At 44.0% G+C, this 22,886-nt stretch overlaps 1 protein-coding gene across 3 annotated transcripts in view; it reads left to right on the top strand.

Annotated features, from left to right (window-relative positions):
* The first annotated feature begins 2,313 nt into the window (after positions 1–2,313).
* Positions 2,314–22,886, top strand: part of ZBTB44 (zinc finger and BTB domain containing 44) — a 36,456-nt gene continuing 15,883 nt past the window's right edge. For all 3 annotated transcript variants that reach the window (XM_065652113.1, XM_065652112.1, XM_065652114.1), the window contains exons 1-2: positions 2,314–2,655; positions 19,343–20,412. In XM_065652113.1, coding sequence (XP_065508185.1) covers positions 19,395–20,412 — 1,018 coding nt within the window. In that variant the 5' untranslated portion in view covers positions 2,314–2,655; positions 19,343–19,394. The remainder of the gene's footprint in view (positions 2,656–19,342; positions 20,413–22,886) is intronic.

The raw sequence follows: 22,886 nt of genomic DNA, 5'->3' as shown, positions 1-22,886 counted from the left end.
TGTTAATTGGAAAGCTAATGACCCATGTGGAGATGTTGGCTGGGAGGCGGAGGTCGTAAGGAAAAGCGAGAAAGAGGAAGAAATAAAATAAAAGGCTTATTTTTTTTTTTTAGCAGGGATGGGTTTGAATCACTGAAGACATCGCGAGAAAATAAACCACATTGAATTTTATCATCTTCCAGGCATGAATTTGGGTAGTTTGGACCCTATTTCCCTCCCGTGCAAAGCCCATGACGTGCTCGGAACAAGTCTCAAGCAGGATATGGCCGTCAGTTGACTAAAATCACTTGATCTACAGCAGTTCCACCATCAAACACCCCCAGCTCCACACTTTTCAGAGCAGCATTTCGAAGGTGAAGGATGGCAGCTCAAGTTTTTTTTAATTAATCGTCTGCGATTCAGGTGTTACCATGGATAGCCAGGAGCAGATTCTTCCTTCCCTTGCAAATTATGTCTTATTAAAGCGGGAGCAACCCGTGCACACGTGCAACCTGCTGAAATCGGTGCTGTTTTGCTCCTGCTTTGCACAGGATTAGGTTGCAACAGATGGTTGTTGTGCACCAGGGCTGTAATGCAGCTCCCCACAAATATAAAACCAATATAAGAGCAAGTGAAAGGAGAATTAAGCAGCAGAAAGTCCAACCCTGCAAAGCACTGGGACTCTGGTTCTCTCCTCAGTTTTGCAAGGAATCATCTAAAACGGTCCCAGGGTTTTTACTACAGCGTGGGGAGTTGGGCCTCTTTTAATTTTTTTTTTTTTCCAACAGAGCAGCATGGCCGGTTTTAAATTTTTTACTGCTGATTAACATTTTTGGACCGCGGCCTTTCAATGTGTTTCCTGCTTTGATTTACTGAGTGCTCATCACAAAAGAAAGAAGACCCAACCCCAATAACAACAATAACCATCGTAAAACAAGCCGTGGAGCAAATGGTTGCGCCGATCAGACTAAATTAAGCTGTGCTTACCCTGAGCTAGCGCAGATTTGGACCAAATTATGGGGGTGGATTAAGTCGAGACTCGTTAATTCTAAATTTGATTGGGATGGATGCAAACTGGAGGGTGGTTTGCAGGGTCTTGGGCCCGGGGGCTGCACATGCTGGAGCACTGGGAGGGTTGGGGTGCATGGTGTGCACCGTTCTGGGCTCCAGGGGTGCATGCAATGTGCTCAGTGAGAAGCTATGCACAATGTGCACGGTGCTGTGCGTGCACTGGAGCACCCCGTGCTCGGTGTGATGCACGGTGCTGGCCCCGTGGGTGCACATACCGGAGCACCGGGAGGGTTGGGATGCACGGTGTGCACGATCCTGGGTCCCAGGGGTGCATGCAATGTACTCGGTGAGGGGCTATGCACACTGTGCACGGTGCTGTGCACGCACCAGAGCACCCCCTGCTCGGCACGATGCACAGTGTACACGGTTCTGAGCCCCGGGGGTGCAGGCAACGTGCTCAGTGAGTGGCTATGCACACTGTGCACGGCACTGTGCATGCACCGGAGCACCCCCTGCTCGGAGCCATGCACCGTGTGCACGGTCTTGGGTCCCGGGGGTGCATGCAATGCGCTCGGTGAGCAGCTATGCACGCTGTGCTGTGCATGCACCAGAGCACCCCCTGCTCGGAGCCATGCACCGTGTGCACGGTCTTGGGTCCCGGGGATGCATGCAATGCGCTCGGTGAGCAGCTATGCACGCTGTGCTGTGCATGCACCAGAGCACCCCCTGCTCGGAGCCATGCACCGTGTGCACGGTCTTGGGTCCCGGGTGTGCATGCAATGCGCTCGGTGAGCAGCTATGCACGCTGTGCTGTGCATGCACCGGAGCACCCCCTGCTCGGAGCAATGCACCGTGTGCACGGTCCTGGGTCCCGGGGGTGCATGCAATGCGCTCGGTGAGCAGCTATGCACGCTGTGCTGTGCATGCACCGTGTGCACGGTCTTGGGTCCCGGGGGTGCATGCAATACGCTCGGTGAGCAGCTATGCACACGGTGCTGTGCACGCACCGGCGCACCCCAAGTTCGGTGAGATGCACGGTGCTGGCCCCGGGGGAGCACATACCGAGGCACCGTGGCGGTGGGGGCGCGCGGTCCTGGCCCCCCGCGGGGGGTGCACGCGGGGAGCGGTAGGACCCTGCCCAGCCCGGAACGCCCGTTCGCAGCGCTGCCGCCGCGGGGTGCCGGTCCCGGGGGCCGCTCCCGCACTGCGCACGCGCAGCCCGCCCGCCCCCGCCGCCCCGCCGCGGTGCATTGTGGGACACAAACAAAGTGCCCGGGCGGCGCGGCGCGCGGGAGCTCGGACCCGCCGGGATTTCTCTCTCTCTCTCCCCCCCTTCCCTCTTTCCCCCCCCCCCCGCCCGCCCCCTCCCGGTTTGCAGCGCGCGCCGCCGCGTCCGCGCGCACCCACGCGCACGCCCCTCGCGGGGGGGGTGCACTGGCGCGCGCCCCCTCCCCCTCCCGCGCGGCCGCCTGAGGGGGAGGCGGCGGCGGCCTCTTCCTCATCCTCCTCCTCATCCTCCTCCTCATCCTCCTCCTCATCCTCATCCTCATCCTCATCCTCCGCCGCCTCCCGGTTCACCGTCATGGCCCAGGCGGGGCCCCGGCGCGGCCACAGATAGGGGGGCTCGGCCTCCCCGCGCACGCCCGGGCCTCCACCGACCCGCAGGTAACGGGGGGGCGCGTTCGGGCCTTGGGGCCGGGGTGGGGGGCGCGGCGGCCGTTGGTTCCCTCAGGGGCGGGGGGGCGGGGCCGTCCTTGTCTCCCCGCCCCCCCGCGCTGTGCACGCGTGTTTCCCGTGGAGGGGGCTGTGTGTGTGTGTGACCGGTGTCCCCGGGGGGGGTGGCACTTCCTCCGCGCGCACGTGTGTGTCCCCCCCGTGAGGGGCCGTGTCCCCCCCGGGCGGGTTCCGCGTTCCTAGGGGGGGGTTGTTCTCTCCATGCCCCCCCCCCCCCCGTTTTCCGCGGTGTTTGCACAGGCAAACGTGTAGTTTCTTTTTGGGGGGGGCATGGGTTGTGTCGTCTCCCCATCCCAGTGGGATTCCCGCTGCCTCCCTTTCCTGCTATGGGCTGGAAACAGGGATCCCACCGGCTGCCCCTTTGTTGTTATTTTTATTTCCTTTTTTTTTTTTTTTTTTCCTACAACACCCTTTTCTGCGTATTCTTCACTGTCCATCTGCCAGGGTCTGCTGCGCTGCCTCTGCACCCACGTCCGCGCGCGATCCTGGTTCTCGTCTGCCAAGATCTGTTTCTCTGCTCCCCTTCCATGTATTTGGGGTTATTTTCCTATATACAGACATAAACACTGGCAGATGCTGAGGAGGGTATAGTCTGCAGCTTGCTTGCCAAGAGCCTGTTGCCTCCTTTCCTACACACAGGACAAGGGTACCGCTGCCTTCCAGAATCCGCTGGACTTCTTTTTCCGCACACAGGTGTGCTCCGTGCTTGACCACTGCAGCTTGTTAAATACATACACCCCAGGAGGCTTCTACCTCTGCACGTAAAGCTGTAAAATTTGTTGGTTTTTTTTCTTTTTCTTTTTCCACCCAAATAGACATGCAGATACCATCCACCAAAGCCTAAGGGACAGCTCTTCCAGCCCATCTCCTGTTTGTGCTGTGGAGCTTGTTTTGCCCACTGATGAGGGAGGGTCTGTTGCATCCTACAGATATGTGTGTATATAAATATATATATATATATATATATATATTTACACACACCAGGATTTTCCCCCTGACTGCCTCCCAAAAGGGAGTGCGTCCCGCACTGTGCGTGTTTGCGCACATTAGAAAAGGCACAGGCAGTGTTTCACCCGCAGCCTTGGGGACGCACACGTGCGTTTCTCCTGCACGCTTCCAGGGAGCTGGTTTCCACCGTTTGTCCTTTCATGTCCTGCACGTTCCCACAGATGACCAGCAGCAGCTGTTTCGGTGCCTGCCCCTAGAGCATGGTGCTTCCCTGCTACCCGTGCCAGAGAGGTCACCCCTTCTTACCCATTTCTTATCTCTTCTCAGCTGCGCTTCATCGCTGCCTGGTACATCTTCCGTGACAGAGACTTTCAATCATTTTTCTTTGTGTGCCCTGCTGATACTGCAGTGCGATACAGGTTAAATCTACCTTGGTTCTTGCTTTGACTTTTGGTTTTTCTGTTCTGAGCAGCCCACCAGAGTACAAAGTAACCTGCGTAGTTCGTAGGTCTCTGCAGATCCCAAGCTAGAAACCATAGGTCAGGAATGCTTTCAGTTTCTTTTTTCTGGTCCTGTACATGACTTGTCCAGCCTGGGATCTATTCTGCATGTTTCTAGAAGTCTCTTGCTTTAATGATTTTCCTCAGGTGAGGTCCTGGGTTTTCCATACCCACGTGGCAAATTTCTCAGGTTTACCAGTTATCTGTTCACCACAATTTCTCTCGGCTTCTGCCCGATATGAGGCTTTTCATTTACTCCTTTCCTAATTTTTGTTTTATTTATCCTTGGGACGTTTAGCCCACTTAGCTGTTATTTAAGTGGAGGTCACCCAGTTCACCCCAAGTTGATCCCTGGGTTCTAGCAGTGTGTTTTTCGTAGATGAGGTGACATGTTGTTTATCATGTGCATGGCACACCTGCAGCTCTGCGCTGTGGGCCTTGAGAGGTGGCACTGAGTGGGAACTGCTTTAGTTCAGGTGGGTCACAGACAGGTGTCCAGAGGTTTTTAGGGTGTTCCAAGTGCAATGTGCTTTTCTCCTGCTGTCGAGGTCTCTTACTGCAGCTTGGCATCTACATATAACGCAGATCCAAGGTGTGATGCACCTGGAGACCTTGCCTGGGTTGAAGTGCATCTATTCAAGGAGATGGAGCTGAACAAGTGTGAACCTGCTGGCTTAGACACAGCTCTGCCAGTCTAAATTCCTCCATTGATGTAAAACTGTTTATACCAGAAACCAGTTACAATGCTCTAAGTGTCTCTCCCCAGGGACTACTTCTGTTTAAACAGCTGGTTTTAATCCGAAACTTTAATTGGTGCGAACACTCCAAGCAGTCCCTTTCCAGGGGAAGGGAATTTCCAGCCCTACTTTAGTCTCCCCAGGTGGATGTTGTGTGAATGCTGACTTGTCAGGAGGGAGGATTGCGCTCGCTTTCCCACACAGAAGGTTTCGCGCTGCTTTTGTTTACAGGGTGAGACAATTTCTCTTTTTGTGACTGTGAGGTTTGGAAGAGGAGGAGTCCTTATGTATTTCTTCTGCAATACGTAGGAGAAGTAGTCACCAAGTGAAACTGAATCCTTGCCATGTTTGTTGCAACAGGAGGTTAATCATAAACTCTGGCAACTTTTAAAAGAGGTGGGTTCATGTTTTGGTGTCTGTAGCAAGTGTGTGCTGTTAGGAGGGTCTGGTCAGCTCCTTGCTAAGAGGATCAAAAGCAAATACAGCTCTTCCCCTCTGCGTGAAGCTGCACAAGTGTCTGAACGTTATTTTTTATTGTGTCCCCTGACTTGGTGGAAAGGGGCTTTTTATTTTTATTTTCTTCTTGTGAATGGATGTGTGATGCTGTGAGGTGAATGGTGTTTTTGTGGAGGTGGTCTCAAGTACTTTGTGCTTGTATTGGTTGCTTCACATCTGGTGTTTCACTGATATTGTCTGTTACATCTGGTAAACTTATTTTTCAATGGGCTTTGAGAATGTTTGAGTTTATTCTTGTGGGAAGATCGGGCGATACGTGTAATTTCACTCCTTTTAGGTGTTGTAATCCACTAGCTTAAACAAGAAGAAAGTCAAACTGTGACAAAGCAGTGATGCTCTTGCTGGCACGTGACAAGGAAGGAGATGCCCCTTGACGTAGAAGGAATTGTTTGTTGACATTCTTCTATCTCGCCTGATTATAAGTAGGTTATCCCTGCTCAAATTATGCAACTGTGCAGACAGCCAGACTTCAGAAATTCCAAATACTTCAATGTGTCAAGTGCTGACTTCTCAATTAAATGCTACGGTTGCAGAGCGTGTTCACAGTCTGTCGCTTGAAATACGACATCAATCTTGGAATCGCGTGTGGCTGAAAAGGGGCAGCAACTGAACTGCTTGTTTCTTTGAAAAAGTGTGAGCTTGCAGGAGCAGAGCTGGGTGGGAGATGCACCTCTACCTGCAATAGCATTTCGGCATGGAAGTGGGTGGTTTGCAGAAAAAAAATACTGAAAACATTGATTTACATAAGTTGAAATGCCTCACTGTCTTTGTGGCTGCTGCTGTTGCCTCGAAAGATGCAGTTTAGAGCATATAGATCTAATTAAATCATTGTGTACTTATTGCTAAGTAAACATAGGAGTCCATTACTCTTAACTTGCCTTGGAGATCAAATTGATTCTTCTAATGGTTTCACTGGATGAAAACAAATGTCTAGTACTGCTTTGTAAAAGGTGCCTAAATGAAATGGTGGTGGTGGGGAATGAACTGCAAACCCAATAAAATGGCATTTGTGCATACGGATGGGAAGAGAGGAATTGTAAACGCTCAGCATTTCATTTAATTCTTACGTTCCATTTCATCAAGTTAAGGAAGTCACTTTACTGTGCATTATTTGTAGATAGCGTGTTTTTAATATATTCCAATTTAGAGCTGGGGAAGTAATTATTTGACATGAACAGGTTGAACGATGGGATCATAAGGGCTGCAAAATGTGCGTTGGGCTCAGCATGTGGCCTGCAAGAGTGGCCAGAGGTAAATCATTGGGGGTAAGGTGGAAGAACACAAATAGACAGGGCAATGATCGTTCCTTGGTGTATTTATTTTAAATTTTTTTTTATTTTACATGCTGTATTGTCCCCATCTATTTAGTGCGCCTGTTTGCGGAGGCTGTTCTACATCACTTTTTTTTCTTTGAGCTTTGCTATATTGTTTCGAGGTGATTTGACCACGAAGTTTATTTGCTTGCCTTACCCAAGAAGGCTTGAAAAAAGGCAGTTTTTTCAGAGCATGAAGAGATGCTTTCTAATAAAGGGACACTTTGTAGCTCATCTGTGATAACATTATAAACATTTACTGTGTGCAATGTTTTATATTCAGAAGTACAAATAAACATCATGATTGTAGTGAGAGCTATTTTAGTGGAAATACAGTTACAGATACTGACAAATATCTTAGTTTATAAATCTAGCCACAGATGGCATTTTGTATTTAAATATTACCGAGAGTGCTTTATGGAGAAACTGCAATTACGGTGAGTACTTGCCTGAGTTAAGTCTTTTGGAAGGTTTTGGCAGCATGAAGGTGCTGAGTCCTATGGAGACCCAAGAGCTCTAAAAATCACTAGTGGGTTTGGAAATAACTGTGCCTACCATGGGACCTACTTGTCCCTTAACCCACTAGTTATTTACATGGTGTTGGGGCCCTGCAGGTCTGACAGTTCCTGCAGTTTTCTCTCAGCATCTTGTGTTTTGTTGTTGTTGTTTGCTTGTTGTTTTTTTTAAAGTGGATAAATAGCCCCGTTAAGAAAGACCTACTCTGAGAAGTTTCTGTGAAATGTTAGTAAAGATGCTAAAGGTTTAAAAAAACCCCCACAAAACTCTCCTTATCCCCAGCCCCATCCATGGATATGGTTCTGCCAGTTGGGGTTTGGCCATACAAGGGAAGAAAGTTAGAAAGCCTGCATAGTTGCTGCTCACCTGATAATGTGATTTGTGGGTAAATACAACGACTTTTAGTTTTCGGGGCCAAGAAGAACTCCTTTTAGGCATTTATCTGCATAAATGAGTCATTAGGAAAATAAAGGGCACACATAGCGCTAAAAGGGTGATGACACAACCACATTCCTGCCTTGCTTCAACTTGTTCAAGATTCTTTACAGCCGCTTCCTTTGGAAAGGTGGCTGCTTGTTTATGTGTCTGTGACACCTTGACTAGCTGGCCCTGGTCCACGCTGTCTGGATTAGTGAAGCCTTCTCGCCTCTTCAGATTGTGCACCATGTGTGACTCTGCCTTGATCTCTCCCCTTTGCTCTTTTACGCAGGTTTTTCCATGGTGTTGCTTGTCAGCGCCGACTTCCAGTGCTTCGGGCATTAATGGGGCTGGTGTGCTTTAAGATTTGCATTGGACTTCAGAAAAATTCATTTATTGTAGTTAATGTGGATTTCACTAATGTGTAATGCTTCCTTGCTAATCTGGAATAAAGATGAGACAAGGAAAGCTGTCATTTTTTTTGGTAATAAACCTGAACACTTCAAACAACAAACTGGTTGACAGGTGAGCTGTGTTCAGAACTAGTAAAAGCCAATGCTTAGCCAAATTTGGCTGTCACAAACCTTATGATTGTGATACGCAGTTACGGTCATTTGTTTCTGTAAAATCAAGAGATGTGTATGCCACTGCCAAGTGACAAAAATTAAAACCTCGTGCACAATAAGAGGGGAGGCACAGCCTGGGGGTGATAGTGGAGGGGAGGGATTCTTCACTTTGGGCCGCTCCTGGGGTGTAACACACCCCGTTAGGCCCTGGTTCTTAATCTTGGAGGAAATGAAGAAATAATTTATTTTCCAAGCACCGTTTTCACTTTGCCATCAGTTACTGTGATCTCTGAAATTGCCCCTTTTCTGCCCCGAAACACGCGGTGTGTGCCCTTGTCTCTCTTCAAAGACGTAATAGGGCTTGGCACTATTCTGTAAATAGCGTGTGAGGAAGCACGGATAGTTTGGGTTTTTTTTCTCCTTTTGACTGTTTCATGAATTTAATACAGTAGTGCTACCAAGAAATGTTGTAACTACTAGAATTATTTTGGTATGCAGATACAAAAACCCATGCCATTTTTCTTGATATTTCTTTCACAAAAAGGGCTTGGAGAGTTTTGGTTTTGTTACTAATTTGTAGAGGTTGGTTTGAGTAGTGTGTTTGATGGATATTTTTCTTAGGTTCATGTTGATAGGCTTGCAGGGCTTGTGCAAGTGAAGACTGAAATGTTTTGGGTAGCTGTGGTAAAACGAGAAAAAATAGCTCTCTGGAATTAGTTGAAAGATGAAGGTTGCTGCCATTTGATAAATAAAAGTACTTTATGGATTTTTTTTGGCAAATTTGCAGTACTTAGAAGAATTTATTGTTCGACTTGTATTTTTTGTTTGGTTTGTGTTGGTCATTTGTACTGCTGTTAAATACCAGAGACTCTAAAACCAAAGCCTTGCTTTTTATTACGTAGAGTGGGAAACAGCCATGTAATGGCTTGTCTACGCTCAGAACTTTGGGAAAAAAATTTTAATGTGAATTTGCGTGGACCAAAAGTGTAAAGAAGGCATTAAGATCACCTGAAAAATTATGCATGAACACTGTCATGGAAAGAGTGGTTAAATTTGAATGTGTGCCTCGGGGATGTAACGTATCAGTCTATTCAGTATAATCTAATTACGCTCTGTGGGGATTGCCTACATGAGGATGCGAAGAGGACAAAATGAATTCACTTGTTGCTTTTATTCTAGTTAAAAAAAAAAAAAAAAAATCAAACCCCAAAAACCCTCCCAGACTAGAGATTTGCTCATGTATGAATGGCACAGGCATCTCTAGCACGGGCTTTCAGGGCAAACCAGTGTTAAACCAGCTGTCTTATGGTTTGGTCATGTGCTTTTTCAGAGCACCGGTGAAAAACAGAAATTGTAGGGCAGCGAATCTGTTGTGAAATATCTCAATGCACTCTATCTGGAGAAGTCTGAGCATTAGTTTTTATCATGAGAATAAATGTAACTCAGTATATAACAAGACCTTTTTACAAGCAGTTACCACTCATGTTGTTAAGTGAGCCTCAGTTTTGAGCACTATCAGAAAATTTGCTTTTATGTGTTATACGGAACACTAATGTGAGATTCCTACAATGAAAAGTTCAAAGTGCTGGCGGCTGGGGAAAGTGGCGTTTATCTAGTTCTCTTATTCAACCCTGTGAAAAGCTATATTAGGCACATAAGGTTTATACTTTGCACTGCAGCTTCAAAAAGGCAACAAGTTAAATCTGGGGCTTTTGAAGTAGTGAATGGTAACATTCTGTTCTCTGAAAGAGCTGACTTCAGATGATCACAACAAAACTTGAAAAACTCTGTCATGGTTAGGGAAAAACAAGACTTGGAGGGAAGGGAAGGCTATGAAAAAAATGTCTGGAGTTTCTTGCGTGTCGTTAGGAATGAAGAGTAGCCAGAATATTCTGGTTGCGATCCTGAAGCTCTTCGCCCGTTCTGTACCAGAATGTTGCAAAGTTGCTGTGTTAAATTCTCCCCAGATAAATCTTAAATAAGAGTGTAGCTGGTTCATCAAACATCTAATTTGTTTGAGCCAGTGAACCTCAGTTACGTAGAAAGGTACAGAGTCTTTTAAGAAAATTACGTCTATCTTCTTCATCTATCTGTAAATGGTTTCAAGAAACGTCTTCTGGCTCTTGCGTAAAAATAGTCAGTAGTGTCCGATCAACAATTTACATACAACACGCGCTACTGTACTGCCCTGATTATTGTAATCTCTTCTTTTAATTAGATCCTGAGATTAAAAGGTGTCTTGCCGCACTTAATGTGTGCCCTATCAGTTCTAGGTGGTGCGTGTTTCGAGCTGAAACGTCGTCTGGGTAAGTCAGATGCTCTAAAAAGATCTAAGTGTAGTTTAATTTACAGACACATTAAGGAGGAGATGCACAGGGAAGAAAAACACACCAAAAAATAGACATTGACAAACATCTGACCAAAAAATGAGGATTAAAATGGTGTGGTTGTTCTGTGGGCCTTTCTGTTAGCTGCTCAATTGAATTTAATAGTATGGAGATCTTACTCCAAAGTCACTTTTAACTAATTAGCTTCTAGATTATAGCTCAAGTGTGTTACTAGGTCCCTATTACATAATATAAAGGTTTTAGTTTCATACTGTTAGATTTCTTATGAATTTTGTTCTATTCCTAGGATTCCACTTCTCAGTCATCTGTTTTTATGCATTGTGCTGATGATCAATCTTAACCTTTTCGTCAGCATTTTTTGAGCCCGGTGTCTCTACGGAAACACTCGGAGATCATTGCTAAAACAAGCCCTTATGGCACTTCACAGGTAAATTCTTTAACCTGTTATTTCAAGCACATGAATTACTTCTCTTCATCTGGCTCCTTACCTTCAGTTTGTCTGTTCATCTCCTAGTTTTCACCAGTAACCATACAGGTCAAGTTAGTCAAACATATTAATTAAGTCCTCATCATATGTGGGATTTCCTTTTTTTCAGAAAAATACATTTTCAAGTCAGTTTGACATACTTTAGCTTCAGTAAACACAGGTGGTATCCCATTTTCTGTTTGTTTTCTTATTTTTCTATCTTCTTCAGATTGTTTTTGTGTAGCCAGATTTCTGCAGTTGCATACAAACACCTATAATCACGTATCTTTGCGAGATGAAAACATCCCTATATTTTTAAATAATCAGAGCTCCTGCACTAAATATTTGAGAGATAAAACTAACACAGTGTTAATGTTGCCAAGCTTTCCGACAGGTGTGTACCACAAGCTCCTGCCTCTTCTCCTGGTACACTAGCACCTTTTCCTTGAGAACTAAAATATCAGTTTGCATGTTTGTAATCACGGCAGTGTCTAATGGAAACATTTTTAGATTGATTGACTTCTAATGACAGGAGTGGTAACATGTTTTACACACCTACAACGTGATGTTTAATCTCCAGGTTTTATCTAGAGGAGGAGTTGTAGCTATGCTTTCATCTTCTTGCTGTATTAATCCAGCACACTCAGTGCCTACGTACGGAGCTCTGCGTTGGGTGTCAGTGCTTCCCAAGCTTTTCTGGTTACAAGCTGTTGTCACCTCTCAGCTTCTTCATGGCTATTTACAATGCTGTGCAGACTGATTTTCATTGCCCAGAAGCCAATGGGAACGGGTTAAATTTCACTATGTATGGCTTGAGTTCCAGCTCTGTGACACTTCCTCAGTTAATCATTTCCTGATATATCTATATACTGGTTATTTGCTATAGAGCTGCCTCATGGCAGCTGTGAATTCATCAGCTTCAGAGACCAAAACTCTGATTTGTCTCTCATTTGCCTGAGACATAAGTGGTGTGCAGTTCTTGCAACAGAAATTGAAAAGAAAGGTTTACAGTAGGATTAAATTCTCTTGCCAATCTGAGATCTGTCAGAAGAAAGCCTTTCAGGCTGCTTCCTGTGGGCCACATATATGGGATGATAAGGGACAAGAATAAATCCAGAAGTGTCACTTTCATGAGGAAATGACAAACCAGAGCTGTACAAGAGTTCGCTGCATGTGGCTGCTGAAGTTAATGAACGTGGCCTTGGCATCTGTCATGTATTATGGTCAGGCAGATGACTTCTTAATTCTGCCAGATGCTGGGGTTGGAAAAGTTCCTTTCTGAGTTCCAGGACGTGCTTGGGGGTTTCAAACAGATACAGTGTGCAAAGGACATGCTGGGAGATAATGTCGGCCCAAATTGGTAAGTTCTGTGTCTTGTTCTGTCCCATCACGGGGAAGTTTTGGAAGGTTTTTGGAGGCACTGTTGTCAATGGATCTGGCTTGGTTTGGGTGCACGTGTTTCCATCCTCTCTGCTGTGTGCGGGGCTCAAATGTGGGCTCCTCTAGGCTGTAATATAATACTTGTTCCTATCAGCCCTCACCCAGGCTCTCTTTATCTAATATCTCCTGCCACGCTGTCAGAACCCGACTGCCATATTTTTACATCCGACTTCTTCATTTCCATGCAAATGACTCATTGGGAAAACAAAACAAAAATCCCTAAGACATGTTGCTTTTCACGTTATGTGTAGGAACAGCAACTCCTGAAAATTAGTGGTTGTTTAATTAGTGGTTTACAGCTTTTTCTTTGTTATGACCTCATGGTCCAAGAACAACAGCTCTATATGTTTTATGTTGGTTTTAATATTGTAAAATAAAAGTAGTAGACGTGTTCCCCTCTTTTTCATTACAGCAGATGTACCCAGCAAACATGCTGCTTTTATCTGCTGAGGCAGTCTTGGAGCGTGAGGAAGACTTGGGTCTTCTCGATCTGGAATCAGTATACTTTTTAAACTTTATAGTTTAGAACGAGTACAACAAGACATTTGGAACTAAGCAAATGTTTCTTAGTTATTCTTGGTGTGTATTGCTCTAACAGCAGGTAATGTGCTGTTTGTGTTTAATATCCATGGTAAAAAAAAAATCTGCAAACCCAAGGAGGAACTAGAAGAGCTTGCTAAGGTACGGTCCGTCTTCTGGTGAACGAAGTCGAAATCAAGTAACAGGAATGTGCAGAAGTGGATTGCAAGAGCAGTGTCTTTCCCCATCTTGCCCCGCAGAGGAGATTTGGTAATATGCGGTTACCAAGTTCTCTAACAACATACTTTGGCTTCTCTCACAGGCCCCTTCAGTTGTGTTCAGATCAGCTCTGAGTCACGACAGCCGTGCTAAGTGGACATGTTTCTCGCCCTGCGTGCCAGGAGGGCCCTAGCAGCTGAGGGACGGGCTGCTGGAGTTTTCAGAGAGTGCTGGCCAGGAGCACGCTCTGTGCAGTCCAGATTTCACCCGCTTCAAGGTGATGAGTGAGGATGACAAAACAAGTTTGGTGGGCAGGCCACAGGCCCATTACGACAAAAGTTGAGAGAGAAGAGAATTTTTGTAACTATTTTTAGGAATTTGCACAGAAATGGGCGCTCTTTCATGAGCCTCATACCTGGTGCGTATCAGTTTCCTCACCACTGAATAAACCTCATGTCCCAGCATCTGGACAGTTCGAGTTCAGTGCATTCAGCAGCAACATTGATTTGACCCAAGTTTACACCTTGATGCTAATAACAGTTAAAACTCAAGGCCAGAATAGGTGAATCTTTTGCTATCTGTTGTATGGGAACACACTTCAAGAAGTCAATCTAATTAACTTTTTTTTTTTTTTAAAAAAAAAGACGAAATTAAAGCACAGTTGCCCAAAACATTACCTGAGTTTTGAATGATAAATTGCAGGGGTGGTAAGTGGCTGGGAGAGGTGTCAGCTCCCTCTATATTGAACGCTCAGCTGAAGTTCCAGGCATGCAAACCGGTCTAAGATTGTCTGTACTCTTTGTGAGGGGAAAGAAATCTGTTGTTAATGCAAAAATTGCACCTTGGACTTTCCCTTAAAATGTATATGTAAATGTTTTCTAATTTTATCCTTTCAGAAGTATTCTGTTGCAGCTGACCTACCATCTCAATTTACAATAAAACCATTTTGTAGAATAAATTGCTGGTTTTGGCACCCCACTACTCATCTCAATGCTTTCGCCAGCTCTTGAGAATTAAAATGCACGTACCAGATTTGCGTCACGCAAATTCAGTTTTCCATCATCTGAGTCATTCTTTTCCTATCCACATTAAAGATTAATGTTTTTGATAGCAATGATAATGTGAGTCAGTGCTGGAACTGCTATCTAGAACTTTACTGAGCCCTCACACATATTTTTTCATGGCATGTTACAGTTACAACTTTTCTATTATTATAGGGTTTAATTTTGGGGAAATGAGATATGTTAGGAATACGAAAAGGGTATTTCATGGACACTCTGGGCCTTCCTTGTTGCTGAGTAATTATTTTGGAGGAGGAACTGTTGGATGCCTTTTCTCCTTTGCATATAAATACTATTCCTGCTCTGTTGGAGAACTTCCAGTGAGGGAATAATGTGTGTTTTTGCACCTGTCTCTTTTCCCCGTACCGCAGAGCTTTACCTTGGTTGGTACCAAGCAAGGAAAGTTATCGTGGACCCCGGCACACCTCAGAATTTCCGAATGTACAGATCTTTTCAGCAGCCTTTTGTGAAGAGTTGCAGCCTTGGTGCTGTTGCTTTGTAAACCTCAGCACTGGAGAGGAACTTAGCTTGATCCTTACAAATTCGTTTAAGATTAAGGGGAGCTTATTGTCACAAAATTTAAACACTTAAAGGCCTGGGTGCACAGACTTCATCTTTCATCTGAAAATTATGTAGGCTGTTTACACAGACCTGGAACAATTAGCATTATTTGTGTGCACTTACACATTTGAACCATAGCTGCTTCCTGATAGTGTTTGAATTCACCTCTGTGAAGCTCAACTCTAGTTCTGAAATACTACCCGCCACCCTTCTGCAGTAGCTTCTGGTGGTTTGAACCTAAAATTTAGAAGATCCTCTTGGAAAGTCTCTTTGCCAGGAATTTTTCAGAGGTAGAACTGGCTGCTTGTGAAGCAATTTGCCGCTGTAGCATCGTTGGAAAGTGCTCTTGCAAGAAGAGAAAAATTAAGTGCTGAACATAGGTACGAGCTTGTGCACGAATACAAATAAGCTAAGAAATTTCTTTTTGTGAGCAGCAGTAATGGCAGATGGAGTCGATGGCCTCAAAAGCTCTGGCATGTGAACTTGTCTAATGTGGTGTGCCAAAACCCCAATTTTTACAAAATAAAGGGCCTTATCAATTGCAGTACTTTTGGAGTACATAGGAAAAGCACAACACACTCTTTTAAATGCCTTCTACTGTGAGAGAGAATATTGCTGCTAACGATAAATAGATGGATTATAGTATTTCAGGTATTCATCTTACTGGGTGAAATTGTTCTACATTAAAGCTCCCAAGTGGACTTCTCCAGAGTTACTTATCTCATAGACAGAAGCTTCCCCGGAGAACTGTCCAAGAACAAAAGCCCCCCGTAAACTCTTTCAAGCAGAAAATGCCTGAAAATTGTCCTCTACTGACAAGCTGGGAGGAAAGGAACACAGGAGCAATTTCAGTGTTTTGGGGTGTTTCCCCAGGAGTGGTTTGGAGAATACAAGTCTGAGTTCCGAACCGAGAGACAGAAGCTCAGGTCAGCCCGAGAACCGAATGTTCGTGTGTTTTTTTGCAGGATATAGTATCGCCTCAGCCTCCATTTATAGACGGCAGCCCGGCATCTATTTCAGGTTTTACCATAACGGTGTTTGTGAAGTAGCTGACTGAACACTGGCTCCTTTGTGCGCTTGCAGTTTGCAGTCCGCTGTCCTAGAGGGAACTGAAGTTTTGTATCTGGATGGTTCATTTCCCTGCTCCGCTCACCCACTGCAGCCAAAGGTTACAGGTTTGCATTCCGCAAATTCCAGCACACCGAAGTGAATACTGCACAGCGACGTAATTTTGAGGACAGAAACCTTGTGTTTGCCTTCTCTTTTTCATACGTACCCTCAGGCTTAGCAGCTATGGGCTGAGTTCAAACTAGGTTTACTGCCCTGACTTAAAATACGGTTTTAAACCAAGTTTAGAAAGTGCTGTTGATTCGTTTGAGATGAGAAATGTTTGGCAGTTCCAGCCAGCAGTTTTGTCAAGATTTATAGTGGGAGATAGTCCCTTTTATTAGGCCAGCTGGTGTTGGAGGAAACAGATGTGTGTTTAGATTCGGGTCTGAAATAGAAGTAGCAAACTTGCAGTTAAGTACACAGAGTCGTTGTTGTAATTCAATTATAAACTTAATTATACTAACCAGTTAGTTTGAGGGAGCAGGGAATGCTGGTACCTGTGTAGTACAGTGAGATGCTGACAGAGATAAGGTGGTTTTTTCCCTTTATCTCAGAACAGCCAGTTATTATCTGTCGAAGGAGTAGTTAGAGATGAGGTGTGTTGTCAAAGTTATCAGACTAATATTTCTGCTAAGGGTGTAGCTGTACATCATTCCTACTTAGTCACTTGAAGACTTTCCAGGTCACACATTTATCCCCACAGAAGATTTTTCTGTGTCTGGGCTGCTGTTGCTGTTTATGGGATGGTGTCCAAGAAGTGGTGTGGGTTAGAAATAAATTTCCATAAAGATAACTGTACCAATCTGATTTACACCATGGCCTCACACGCATTCAGTTTATGGTCTTGAATAATTCCTGAATGCAGCACCCTACACCTTATGGTCTAAAAACTGCTGTCACGGGCTATCTAATACTCGGTAATAAGACGTGACAAAATGTCATTTTGAAATGGTGGTGACTTGAGGTGAAGTTGTAACGTTGCAGCCCTTTACTCTCTTTTGTCACTGTGACTTAGTGGAACCATAAAAGTGCCCCATGCCACTAAAAGATTAACAAAGAGAATTGAACCATTTTATAAGGTGGCTGAGCTTTAGCGTGCTCCTCTTTTCATGTGGACAGCATTTTCATATTGTTTAAATTACCTTCTAAAAATATTTGGTGTTTTTACTACCTCATTAACTGTAAAGAACTGATATTGTTCCCCCTCCTCAGCTGACCCCTTTTGATTTTTCTGAAAATAGCATATGTATGTGTACATCCTTTGCCCACGCTGAAGCCCTTGCAGGAGCCACTTGCTTGGACGGTGGTGTCAGCGCAATGAGGGAGAAAATCATTTTACAGAAGTGACTAAACAGAGCAATATCCCACGTTCACGGCAGGCACGCTGCTCCTGTAATAAATGTAAATCAATTTATTGCACATCACCGACTTCCGTTATTTTATTTTACATTCCATAACCAGATCAAGGTCAAGGAAGCGAAAGATGAAAGGAGAAGAGAAAAGGAAGCCAGAAGAGGGGAGAGGCAGATGGGAGGGGGGAAGCAGGATGAGGGATGGTTCAGGGCAGGGTTTGAAGGAGGTGAGCAGAACAGAGCTCTCGGAGACTGGAGAGCTGAGCATTGCTCGTTCAGATGAACAGAGGGAAAATGGCTTAGTCTTCTGGGCATAGAAAAATTGGGAGTATTGCTTGCTTAGATTTTTCTCCCTACTAGTTCTAAATACTGGTTCTATACTGTTGACAGTCCTTGCAAATATATTATCCTTTTTGTAGCCAGTGGCTGAACTGAAGTACTTCTGGAGTTCTGATGTGGCAAGGAATTGCTGCAGCGACTGGGAATTGAGAGGGAAGGGTATCCTAAGGCCATTTTAGAATAGTGCTGTTACAAGATTTTGCTGTAGTGTTTTGGTCTGAGATCAATTAAATATGCTTTTCATTTGATTCATGCTGGAGAACAAGCAGTCTGGATCTTCAGAAGCCTCTTGAGGTCGATATGTTTTCTTTTACTGAAGGGAGTGTTTTGCTTATGCTTAGCTTCTTCCTCTGCAGTAGCGTGAAATTTCGTTTTAAATCCAAACGGCCCTTATAGTTTCACTCAGACTTTATATATACTGTTAAGTGTTAGTTAATCTGTTCTCTCAAATAGATATTTTTCCTCTGTCTGAAAGGGTTTGCAGTATCAAAAGTGAAATCACAGGAACAAGACAAAGCCAAATGTAAAATGTCTGTAGAGCAAGGTGGGCTCCGACAGCTGCCATTGAAATATGTGCTAAGACTGGTGAGATTTGTGGTAAGTCGTTCCAAACTTGCGGTGCTCTTTGTGTCTGTGAAGCTCCACATGAGCCATTTGCAAGCGTAGTGTGTTTTTGCATACGTGTAAGGAAAAGGAGAAGGATGATGTGAAGAAGCGGGCTGACTCCTGGAAATAATCAGATCCAATTATGTTGTTGATGTTGAACCACGAACTTTACCGAGATGATATTTCTATATCATGTTAATTGTGTGAGTCATGTGGAACACAGAAGACTTTTCATGGAAGCTTGCACAAAAAACATGCATTTGCTCCCACACGTAGGAGAGAATTAGTCCCCAAGAAGGCAGTGTTTTATTTTTCAGAAGTTGCCCTCCTTGTATTATTTATCACAGCTATAAAATCAATTTGTGTGTGTTTGATTTAAGCTTTCCTTTGAGGTTTATAATGCAGTGTGTTTTCGATGGAATTTTCAATAACTTCTCATCCTAGTCCAAAACTATTTATTAAAAGCAGCTTTAGGCAATCAGTACCTGCAGTACAGCAGCAAAGCAGAGCTATTGGCAACTGTTATTTTATGTTTACTAGCTTGAACTCTGTCCTCTGAAAATTCATGCCGTACTTTCTCTAAAGCTTTTCTGGTATTAAATACCTTCTCTGGGAGATTTGCTTGTGCCTGCATTCTTGTAAGTGGACCCGAGCTGATGTCTTTTCCACTTAAAAGAAACATTTGACAAAGTCTGTCAGGTTTAAGAACCAGGAGTGATAGTTTCCTGAGCCCAGAAAATAAAAACACAGGTTTCATACACAGATGATAGTTTCAAAAATACTTTCTTTGTAGTGTTGCAGACATTTGTTTTTCTCTAAACTGTGTTAGGAATTTGTTTTGAGTGGGCAGCAGCAGAAACGTGGAAGATGATGCTAGCGATAGATTGCAAATTGATCTGCGTTTTTGAAAATTGCAAGTAGGTAATTGCATTTCTGTGGAGTTAGTCCATTGCACAGTCTGCATCCTAGAAAAACCTGACCCTAGGGAATTCAGTTGAATTTTCTTCGTACAGAGTCTTATGATCGTCAAGCTACTTCACTTTTGCTTTCAAAATGAAAATGACAGTTTTCCTCTTTGTTTTAGGATACCTGTGATCTCTCGTATGTGGAAAGAACGCTAGCAGAAAGGTGAAAAGATGGGTGTTAAAACATTCACTCATAATTCCCCTGCGCATAGTCAGGAGATGCTGGGAAAGCTGAACATGCTCCGCAACGATGGACATTTTTGTGATATCACCATCCGCGTCCAGGACAAAATCTTCAGGGCGCACAAGGTGGTTTTGGCAGCCTGCAGCGACTTCTTCCGTTCCAAACTTGTCGGCCAAGCCGAAGACGAGAGCAAGAGCGTGTTGGACCTGCACCATGTGACAGTGACGGGTTTTATACCTCTTCTGGAATATGCTTACACAGCGACACTATCTATTAACACGGAAAACATTATTGATGTGTTGGCTGCAGCCAGCTACATGCAGATGTTCAGCGTTGCTAGCACATGCTCAGAATTCATGAAGTCCAGCATTTTGTGGAATACGCCCAACAGCCAGCAAGAGAAGGTGCTGGATGCGGGACAGGAGAACAGCGCAAACTGCAATTTTACTTCTCGAGACGGCAGCCTTTCTCCAGTCTCTTCGGAGTGCAGCGTGGTGGAAAGAACCATTCCTGTTTGCCGAGAGTCGCGAAGAAAGCGCAAAAGCTACATAGTTATGTCTCCCGAGAGCCCCGTTAAGTGTAACACACAAACAAGTTCCCCCCAAGTGCTGAATCCTTCAACTTCTTACCCGGAGTCCAGAAATCAGCCCGTGGACTCGTCCTTAGCTTTTCCCTGGACTTTTCCTTTTGGGATTGATCGAAGGCTTCAGTCTGAGAAGGTGAAGCAGGCGGAGAACTCTAGGACTTTGGAAATGCCTGGGCCCTCCGAGTCCAACAGAAGAATCGCAGATTACGTGACGTGCGAGAGCACAAAAGCCAGTTCCCCCCTTGTGATCGAAGAAGACGTGCGTGTCAAAGTGGAAAGGTTAAGCGACGAGGAGGTTCACGAGGAGGTATCGCAGCCCGTTAGCGCGTCCCAGAGCTCGCTGAGCGATCAGCAGACGGTCCCGGGCAGCGAGCAAGTGCAGGAAGATCTCCTGATCAGCCCACAGTCGTCCTCAATAGGTATGATATATGTATAAATAGGCATACATGCAGTTGGGGTTTTATTGGACAAAATCTTCATGTTTCTTCGTGCTTTACTTTTGTGAAACTGCCTTTTTTGCCTGTTTTATGAAATGTTACATATAAAGCCTGACAGGGGGGACAGGGCTCGGAGCTCTTTAAATAATTTTGCAGAAGGCAGCTAAAAGCTTGTTAGTAGACCTCCTTATTCAGTAGACATTGATAGTGCCTTTTTACCTCTAGTTGCTTGATTGGGGAAAGTAATTCTGTTTTCATTAGTGCCAAAAGGCATGATCTCAGCTGAGCTGCAGCACCAAGTCTGAAAGACTTGTGGCTGTAGCCACAGACAGACAGAATGGTGCTTTGTATCAGGAATAAAATCTTGTATAGTAACGACAGAGAGCCTTTGTAAGAAGATTTGCAAAATAAGTGGTGGAACACTCTCATCCTAATGCCCCAGACGAAAAGAAAACCACAGTCATAATATTGAGGATCTTTCCATTTTTGTGGGATTTGCTTCTCAAGTTGCTTCTTCGAGTACTGCCAGTTGCTGAGAGAAACCTTTTTTCCATGAAAGACAATTTGAAGCCAGTTTTGGGTTCTTCTGGCAGGCTGTTGTTCATTAATAGCTAATACTTTACTGTAACAATGCCTTTTTCCACTCTGCACAGAATGCATTGAATGGCTTTTAGTAAGTTAGAAGATAGAGGTTTTGCAATATTTCTAGTTTAATTACCAAATTTTTACCCAAGTCAGCTATTTTTCTTCCAGTTAAGTGGCTTGCCTTGTGCTCTGTAGAGTTTGTTTGTTGGAAGATTTTTAATAAAGCCTGTTTGGTTTGAAGGCCGTAAGAATGGCAGGTGTACTTGTCTGCTTCATTCGAATAATGTATACATGAAAGGCTGCTTCAGTTAATTAAATAAATAAGCTAGAACAAAGTAAATAAATGTAGCCTAGTAGCCTGCATTATTTGTTTTGTTTGCTCAGCATAATGCTGTGACTTCTCTGAAGAAAGCCTTAGATCAGTCTGACCATTCCAGGATTGCAACATATAATCAGTGTTGTTAAACTATTCAGGTAATACTCACTATAAAGAAATGAAAATATTTTCCATTTATCCCATCCTTCAAGACTTTACGTTGTTGTTTTTATTCGTCAGTTTGTATAGCTCATGTGTTGATATTTTAGATCTCCAAATGAAAACGTTTTATTTACTGGAGACAAGGCTGTTTACCTTTTCTGAGAAGCAGACTTAATATCAGTTTAAATATAAATCTTTCAGTGTATTTGGCCAAAATAGTGCATAGATTAAAAACTAAACCAGTTTGTTTGCTGGATAGTCTCCAGGAAAAGTGGTCCTTGTTCACGACCGCGTTTAGTTTGATTCAGTTTTTAACTCATTAAAGTAGGAACTTCAGAAAGGCCTTGCCAGTGCCATGTGATTAGACATGCAAATTATTTCATCAACATAAATGTACCCTCGCAGATGGAAGGGAACAAGTGGAAATAATAAGGGAAAGCTAAAAATAGCATCTCAAGGGAAAGGAGGGAGTTGTATATAGTTAGTGTTAAACAAAAAACCCTTCAAAACATAGTCCAATAGCCAGCCATACTGAATTCTGTTCCTCCTTTAGCCGGTTTCCTGAAATGATTTCTGGTGACAAGCAACTTTGCATATCTGTCTTCAAAGGTATCTGTTTTGAAGCCACATGACGTTTGCGGGAAAGTTTTCCATTTCTGTTTCCTATTCTGGTTTTTGTACCACCGAGGTTTGTACCTGAGCGTGGGGCAGAGGATCTTAGGCTTTAGTGATTATAATGTTTAAACTCAAATGTCTTTTATTGAGGATATTAGTACAGTGTGTTCTTCCTTAAAATGGCTACAGAGAGGAAGAAAATATTCCAGTCGCAAACCTGCAGAGTACAGATCAGTTCTTTGTTCTTGAATATGTTTGATTTAATATTTAGTGGTCTTTGCATAACATTATTGACTATCATCAGAATAGTTTTTATTCACATTTTGATATAAAGAGAAACAGTGCTCTTGCTTTTTAGCACAGTTCCCCTGTACCTAATATACGATAAGGCACGCTCTGTAGCTAGAAAGCACTTTTTACCTCCCAGAGATGTATTTCCTTATGCAGTAATATAAGAATAGTAAATGGAGACAGCAAGATATGTTAAAGTACAGCTTTCCCTTCCCTGAACGTATTTTCCTTGTATAATTGCATATATTTATCTCAGTGTTTTATAGTGCATTTACAAAAGCATTCCTGCCTCTCTTTCTGATATTGCAAAAAGCTCTTATTCACTCTTTGGGCCATTTCAAGAATTGTTCATTTGCAATTTATTATATTTGGAAGCACTTTGTAATACGGAAGGAGACGTGAAGCAGGGCCTTGATAAATAAGTCATTATGGTTACAACAATAGCCATGTCTGAGAAGATATTTTCATAACTCATTAACACTGTTTC

Source organism: Caloenas nicobarica, chromosome 26 (genome assembly GCF_036013445.1).
Source record: "Caloenas nicobarica isolate bCalNic1 chromosome 26, bCalNic1.hap1, whole genome shotgun sequence".
NCBI classification, from domain to species: domain Eukaryota; kingdom Metazoa; phylum Chordata; class Aves; order Columbiformes; family Columbidae; genus Caloenas; species Caloenas nicobarica.
The sequence above is the reverse complement of the archived record's forward strand: the minus strand, read 5'-3'. Positions and strand labels throughout refer to the sequence as shown.